This window comes from Lathyrus oleraceus, chromosome 7 (assembly GCF_024323335.1).
Source record: "Lathyrus oleraceus cultivar Zhongwan6 chromosome 7, CAAS_Psat_ZW6_1.0, whole genome shotgun sequence".
Lineage (NCBI taxonomy): Eukaryota > Viridiplantae > Streptophyta > Magnoliopsida > Fabales > Fabaceae > Lathyrus > Lathyrus oleraceus.
This window is the reverse complement of record NC_066585.1, coordinates 191,072,344-191,081,040: the sequence shown is the minus strand read 5'-3', so window position 1 is coordinate 191,081,040 and position 8,697 is coordinate 191,072,344. Positions and strand designations below refer to the sequence as shown.

Genomic DNA, 8,697 nt, shown 5'->3' with positions numbered 1-8,697 from the left:
AAGGTTGAAGCAAGCAATATCAAGTTCTGCACAACATTGAAGGTAAACTTCAAAAAACTTCATCTTTTCGATTCTCACTTAATTCTACTCAATTCTCTTGGATCTTTGGTTGTCTGAAGTCCTACCAATGTAGGCAAGAAGATTGATTTGCTTAGAGGTCAAATCGAAGCAACTTAGTTGCCACACCTCAAAATTCAACTCCTCGTATCTTTCTATATATTTGGAGTTAGTTGAAATTGAGGTCATATTCGTGTTCTACGCTATTTTTTCTTTCAGATCATGTCCTCCTTTCTCATTTTCTTGATGGTGATGAGTGAACCAGTCCGGTGGACCTCGCCTGAGAAGGTGACCGGAGTTCTAGCACTGGTGGTGTGCTGGACAGGTTCTGAGCCATTGATCTCATTTGAAATGTTTTAATCTCATGCGTTGGTTTTAGTTACCATCCCTACAACGTATTGACTTAGGTTTATTACGGAACGCGGGCGTTGATCCACTTGATCTGCCACCTCAATTAATGAGGGAGATCAAGTGGTCCACGTTTTTTATGATTATTTGAATTTCATTTAATTTGTTTTATTTTCATTAATTCATATTAATTTTAATATTGATCCAAAAAATATGAGAGTTTCACCAAAAAAATTTAAATAAATTCCTCTTTCATATTCTGAATTAAAATTATTTTTTGGATCATTATTAATATTTTTCATGATTTAATTGATTTTGTGTTTATTTTTGAATTGTTTAAAAATACTTTTATGTCTTTAAAAATTCTAAAAAAAATTCTCCAAGGTCCTTTGACCTTGTTTGACCTATGATAAATCCCATGCCCATTTCTTTGGTGTTTTGATTAGGTTTTAGGAATTTGACAAACCATATTTAATTTTAAATGCCTTATTTTAGTATTTTTAATTTGAATAAATGCCAAATGATTGTGTTGACCTCTTGTGATGGTTTGTGTAAGTTTGACTTGTGTTGTTGGGCCTTGGTCAAGGTTGATTTTACTTTGCTAGGTTAATATCATTGTATTTAGGGGATTGATGGAATGTACATTCCATCTCCCAAAATGAATGAATGATATTAATTTGGTAAAAGTCCTCCTTTGACCAATTTGAGTTTTGACCCATTCCCCTCCCTCTTCATCTATTTTCTATTATTTATGCATTCATCTCATTTGGCCTATGATATCTCTAAGTATGGATGAGATTAGGCCATCTCTTTTGCATATTCTTTTTGTTTGTGGTATGTTTCATGAGCATAGTCCATTATACTATGTCTCTAACATGTATTAACTCCAAAATTCTATTGTCCGACCTCAAATAGTTGTGACTTCTACATAAGTCCAATTACGATTGCATGACATAGCGCTAAATTTTTGACACAAAAGGCATAGCAATCTAGTTAGTGAGATTGTAAGTCTCCCCCTTTCATGGTATTGTGTGGAAACTTGGCCTTTTTTGCTTCCTTTGGAAGATGTCTTGGCTCAAGGATCCAAGCTTGTGATAAGTGGGTTGAGTGCTCTCCAAAGAATGACTTAAAATGAAAAGCAAAAGTAAAACAATACTAACTTCTAACTCATTAACAACTAACATTTAATTTCAAGTCCTTTATTTAAATGCACTTTAATTTTTAAGCTCTATTCATTTTCCATTATTCATACCATTCTAATTGTTTATGTTAATGCAATTTTCACTTTGTCAATTTGGACCATATTGTGTGATATATCTTGTTTGTGTATATTTTGTTTGTTTGTGTGGTCTTTGACCATTAATGTACATAATAAGAACAAAAACCCTAAAAAACTTTTGTGTGGACTGTTGACTTGATCTTGGAAAAATTGGACTTAGAATCTAGGCAACCTCCCTATGCTAAAGGACTTGGTCAATGCCAACATTTGTGTAACCAAGTGCTTGCAATTTGAAACTTCATCTGATACATCATTGAAGATCTCTTTGAGTTCATCTGCAACATGATCATTGTGAAGATGTTATTTTGAACCTGTGACTTGAGGAATTCATCTTCTACATGGGCTAATTTGAAGAAGATCATGGAGTGGCTAAGCTTGGATGTGGCTATCTTTATTTGATGCCTTGCTCTTCAAGATTGATATAATTGTGCCTTGTGTATGGCTTGATTCAAAATGTCCAAGGGAATTTGGGTTTCTATAAGACATTTTTGTCTATTGGATTGCTACCCATTGGTCAGATCTTTTCAACTCTTAACTTTTACTTTTGTGCATAGAATTAGTCTCTTCATCTCCTCCCCATTTTATTAATTTCAAAATCTCTCCCTCTTTTTAAAAAAATCATCTTTGTTTGAACTAGTTTTGTTCTAAACTTTGACCACTTTGCAAAAATTAGAAACTTTGGCCTTATGCCATTGTTTTTTTTAAAACTTCTTTTCTTAAATCAAACTTGTAAAGAAAATTAATTATACTTGACTTAAACTTTCAAAAAAGCCAAAAAAGAACTAACACATTCAAACTATTTTTAGGCCTTTGTGCCTTTCAAACTTAATTTTTGTTAAAAACAATGCATCCACTTTGAAATTTGTATCACGAACTACGAGGTTTTGATCCCTCATTTTTATGTTGGTACGTAGGCACAAGTCCGAAGGTCTTGTCAAACACAAAAATATAATTAATGAATTCTTTTCTCATCCCCCCATTCTATTTGTTTGTAAACATCACTTTGTCCAAAATACATATCCACACAATAAAGGGCTCCCTAGGAGTACCTAGGACACTTTGGGTGCTATCACATTCCCTCTGTGTAACCAACCCCCTTACCTGTAATCTCTGACGTTTTGTTAGTTTTGATTTGAAAACTTCTTACTTTTGGGTTTTGTTCGTACTTTTTCTCTTTTCCCTTGGAAACAACAAAAGCTCGGTGGTGACTCTTGTTATTTGATGTCTAGCTTACCCATAGCTTGATGATCATGAATTTACTGCTACAGTTAGAATCTATTCGCTTACTTGTTTCATTTGCTGTAAATCATTCAATCAACCTATATCAAATGGATGTCAAGAGTGCATTTCTTAATGGTTATATATCAAAAGAAGTTTATGTCAATCAACCTCCAGGTTTTGAAAACTCTAAATGTCCAGAACACATTTTTAAACTTAAGAAATCACTGTACTGTTTAAAACAAGCTCCTAGAGCTTGGTATGAAAAACTAAGTAACTTTCTTCTGGAACATGACTTTATTAGAGGAAAGGTTGACTCTACACTCTTCTATAAAAAAATTAGAAATGATCTCATGATATGCCAGATATATGTTGATGACATTATTTTTTGTTCAACTAACCCTTCTATATGTCAAGAATTCTCTGAGCTAATGTAGGCAGAATTTGAAATGAGCTTAATGCAAGAACTAAAGTTCTTTCTAGGGATTCAAATCAATCAAGCTTCAGAAGCTACCTACGTTTATCAAAGTAAATACATAAAAGACATTATGAAGAAGTTCGAAATGGCTGATTGCAAACCTGCTAAGACACCTATGCATCCAACCTACATTCTGGAAAAAGAAGAAATTAGCCAGAACGTTTGTCAGAAGCTCTATCGTGGTATGATAGGCTCTCTTCTCTATCTGACGGCTATACGTCCTGATATTCTATTTAGTGTATGTCTCTGTGCCAAATTCCAATCAGATCCTAGAGAATATCATTTAACAACTGTTAAAAGAATCCTCAGGTATCTAAAAGGAACCCCTAACTTGGGCCTGATGTATGAGAAAACATCAGAGTATAGACTCTCTAGTTATTGTGATGCAGATTATACAGGGCACAAAATGGAACGTAAAAGTACATCTGGGAACTGTCATTTCTTGGGAAATAATCTTATATCTTGGGCCAGCAAAAGACAATCAACATAGCTTTGTCCATTGCAGAAGCAAAATATATATCAGCGTCACTTTTCACTACTCAGATGCTCTGGATGAAAAATCAACTTGAAGACCTTCTGATCTTTGAGAGTAACGTTCCAATTTTTTGTGATAATACTGCTGTCATTTATTTAAGTAAGAATCCTATCTTGCATTCCAGAGCTAAGCACATAGAAATTAAACATCATTTCATTAGAGACTATGTTCAGAAAGGGGTAATCACTTTAAAATTTATCGATACAGACCATCAATGGGCTGACATTTTTACCAAACCCTTCGCTGAAGATAGATTCTCTTTCATTTTGAAAAATTTAAACATTCATATTTGTCCAGAATGAAATGTGCCTCTGAAATAGCAAAATAAGACTCTAAAGTAAACATCTGGAATTTGAATCTGACTCTTATGCTACTACCGGTTAGAAGCTATCTGAATCAGAAATCCTCAGGATCCAACCTTTTGGTATTCCTGAAGATCAGATAAAGTAACATGTGGTACCTCATGCGTCTGACCTAGGAACTTCTAGACAGTTGTCTAGTAGAAATCAAAAGACAGACTCTTGAAATCTCCTCGAGCAGTGTGTTGATTTGGGGATTAGACCTCCATCATGGGTTGTAATCATTCTCCTCCAAACGTGCTTACTTGGTTAACATGCTGCATTTTATGTTTTAACAGTTAAAATCTCTTATTACTGTCGTTTTACATGCATCCTCATGGGTATAAATTCATTTCACACACTACATTTTCACACTTTACACTCACGTCTACACTAAACCCTCTATCTCTCAGTTCTTTATCATCCTAAAGATTTATGCAGTTCTTCATCAAGTTCTTTGTTCATCCTTCAACCTTCATCTTCAACCTTGTCTTCTATGGATTCTCAGCAACAATCCGTCTACAACTTCTCCCAACAAATGAACTCAACAGAACAAACACCCATTTCTACTCAACAAACTACAACAACCACTAGTGTCGTCTCAACCCCAATCTACAGGGAACCCCATACCCTTGATCGTGAACCTCACATCCACCTAGCAACATCGTTTGAAAAGCTTGAAGTTTTATGTGAGTCACTAGTGGATTTTGAAAACATGAAAAAGAATGGAGTAGACCTAACTGAAGAATTGAGAATGCAAGGGTGGGAAACCTATTTTCAACGACTCTATGGCCATGTGTACACAAATATGGTGAAGGAGTTCTGGCGTTTCGCAGACTCAGATGATCACTACATTGTCTCCTACATTCTGGGAGTCAAGATAGTCATCACTGAGAAATCTATTGCTTCTCTTCTGAACATGGAGAAGACAGGAGGAAGATGCATCTACAACATCAACCCTAGGGAAAAATACTTGTCCCAGGAAATCAACCCTACTATATTTCAACAGAGCGCTGAAGGCAAACACTCCAAGAACAAGGAGCTCTATCAGAACCTCTGTGTTTGGTTGAAGATCATCTTAGGCACCATTCATTATCACCCTGCATCAAACTCTTATGAATACATCAACACATATCAGAAGTGTATTCTGTACTGCATTCACAAGGGGCTGAAACTCTGTCTACCAGCATTGCTCTTCAAGTATCTCAGAGACTCTATTAAAGATACCAGAAACAACATGAAGACTAGGAACTATATCCCTCTAGGGAGACTTATATCATATGTGTTGATTGAGAGTGGCTTAGTGGATCACTTGATTCAGCTCAGACTCATGGAAGATGTCACTATTGACATTGGAAGACCGCTGAATGCTCAGAATATGTAGAGCATGGGGATCATTGATCAAGTCAGAGCTAAACCAACACTTGATACCTCCTGGGGAGCACTCAAGGATTAGAGGGAGATTCCCAACAGACTCTATCTGTTCTCCAAGATTGACCCTCCAGAAGTGGTAGCTTACTATCTACAAGATCTTACAAATCAAGGGGTGGACATCTCTGAATTCTCTATGGACTGGCTACCAGAGTATCCACCAAACTTCATGAAAATAATGCGAGAACCCTCTGAGAATTCCAAGAAAGCAAAGAAAGCAAGGTTGGGTGAATCCTCTGTGTCAAGACCTCCAGTCCCTCTAGCAGGCTCTCCAAGTAAGTTTATACCTCTCTCCCACTCTGTTAAAATAAAACCTATTACTTCTTCTCTTTCCCAAACCACTCCAATATACACCTCCTCTGAAACTCCTCCCTCAACCACCAGAACCTCTAACCCACCCTCACTTAAATTCAACCTTGCTACCACCACACCACCCGTTTCTGAAGCAGAAATGTTGAATGAAACTACATCACCATCATCATCATCATCATCTCCACAATCCCCATCTTACTATGTACTCTCCTCCGACAATGAACCATCTGACCCCCAATCCCCCACTCTGGCTCAGCTACAAGCCCGTGCTCTGGCCTCTCAACAACCATCACACTCTGAACCTAAACCAGCAGTCACTACCCCACCCCCTAAGCAAAATCCAACCACATCTGAACCACCTCAAACACCACCACCAGCATAACAACCAATCCACTCACCATCTGAACCAAATCCACAACTTGAACAAACAACACTGTCACCCTCTGCCATTCCCACACCAACAACTTACGTTGCCTCCATCACTCCCACACTAAATCTCAGTGCCCTAAACTCACCTTCTCCATCCTCCCCAGCCTCTGCCACTGAACCAGAAACAATCTTCCTTACCCTAGAAGAAGCAATACAAGTTTTTGCAGAGTCTTCAATAGAGAAGATCAAGTCTCTGACTATCAATTCTGGCATCAGTGATGATCCCTCTAAAGTAAGGATCCACTGGAACAGAGTGATCAATTGGATGACCTTTGAAGCCTTCAAACTGAAAGGCCTCTTTAAACAAACCCGCAACGACTTCATCAGAGACGCTGGTATTAGGCTCTAAGAGTGCTTGGCCAGAGAGGCTGAGGAACAAGCTAGGAAGGAAGCAAAAGAGAAAGCATGCCAAGAAGAAGAATAGCGGATCAGAGAAGCTGAAGAGAAGGCTGTTGCTGAAGCTGCTGCTGCTGAGGCTAAGGCAAAAGCTAAAGTCGAAGCTGAAGAAGCAGCTCGTATTGCTGCAGAAGAAGCTGCAAAGGCCAAAGTTGATGCTCTTACTCATGGGGAGCACTCCAACTCTGGGTTCGTCCCTCTTGTCTCGAAGACTCTGGAGGAACTGCAAAAGGAACAACAAGTGGTTTGGGCTAGGCTGGATCAACAGGATTCTGTCAACAACAACATTTAGAACATGTTGTCTCAGTTACTCCAACGGATGCCTCCGCCCTCAAACCCTTAGGCACCTAGGCTATTTGCTTGTTGCTTTTCCTTCTTTGATGTTTTTTTTTGCTTTCTGATCTATGCTGCTTATCTGTACCTCCTCTCTTGATCTCTGCTTTATTAATATCAATTGGTTTTTTTCTATGTCTTTTTTATTCTGACAAAAAGGGGGAGAACTAAAACAAGCTCTGATGGAAACATAACTAAAACCTCTCAAGGCACTGCAAACATTAATAAAAATTATTATTAAACCAACGACTAAATATATGCAGGAAAATAGATAAAGTATTAAACCAAGGAAGGTCCGGCAAGAACTTTTGATTTATCTAAGGATCTAACTCAAGGGGAGTCCCCTTCCTTATCTGATCTAAGATTTTTTATTGTATTGTTTCACCTCTCTCTGTATTGTTTAGTCATCATCAAAAAGGGGGAGATTGTAAGAACAAAGTTGGTTCTACAATATATCTCTAAGATTTTGATGATAACAAAGGATGAAACAAAAATGACACTCTAACGAATTTTTTTCTTAAGTGTGCAGGACTCTGACCAAAACAATCAGATAGATAAAACATCAGACACAGAATCCAGTGCTTAGATGCTACTCAGAGGAAACGCGTTCAGAAGGTTCTGACTCTGATCAACGCAGGAACCAGCAAAACAAAAAGAAGTTAGAAACTCGGCTAAAGAAGAATGAATCCAGACTCTGAATCTGAAGAAGTCAAGATTATAGAGAAACTCTGGCTTGGTCAGACATAAGCAACCTCTGAAGACGAACTCTGACTAACAAGACTCTGAATACGGATTCGTCAGCTCAGAACGCAAAACCATGAAGAAATCTGTTTTTAGAAAGAAACTATTTCTAGAAGGAAATTATGACGCACCCAAAACTGTTTTAGAAAGAAACAGGGAGAGTAATGACAATAATCATTCTTCAATGACCAAGATCCTGTCATCACCCAACGGTCAACTCAAACTCCTATATAAAGGACGAATTGCATCACAAGAAAACACACCTGAGACACGCAACAATAAAAATTTCTCAATCATCCTCTTTTACTCTTTCACGAACGGTTGCCCTTACGTGAAAACTGTTGCTCTTATATTTTTGTAATATTTACTTGTTATTAGAAGCACTATGCATTACAAATCTTATCTAAGATACTTCCTTAAGTGACTCTGTGCAGTCTGAATACTTGAGAGGGATAAGGGATTATTCTCTTAGACAGTTATTTTTGTAATCTTTCAAGATTAGTGGATTAAGTCCTTTTTGAAGGCGAAATCATCTTGGCCGGGTGGACTGGAGTAACTTTGAATTTCAAGCGAATGATGTGTGCTTTTCGCAAGTATACGAACGCGTCAGAGTAATATAAAAGATTGTCGAATCCACAGAGATCAAGTGTCAATCTATCGTTATCTATTGTTATGGTGTTTATCAAAGGCAATCAAAATAGGTGTTTTTAGAGTGTGCAATGAAAAGTAAAGTATTGAATAAAGTTCAATGAATAAAGACAGGGTCGAATGTAATTCACATAATCAATTAATAATCCAAGTA

General features: G+C 37.3%; 1 protein-coding gene across 1 annotated transcript; it reads left to right on the top strand.

The window, feature by feature from the left end:
- Positions 1-5,820: 5,820 nt before the first annotated feature.
- Positions 5,821-6,378, top strand: LOC127102838 (extensin-like). Its single transcript, XM_051040166.1, has one exon. The coding sequence runs from the start codon at positions 5,821-5,823 to the stop codon at positions 6,376-6,378; it is 558 nt and encodes a 185-aa protein (XP_050896123.1).
- Positions 6,379-8,697: the final 2,319 nt, after the last annotated feature.

Coding starts and splice junctions, on each gene's coding strand:
- LOC127102838 (XM_051040166.1), top strand. CDS start 5,821: ATGGACTGGCTACCAGAGTATCCACCAAACTTCATGAAAATAATGCGA.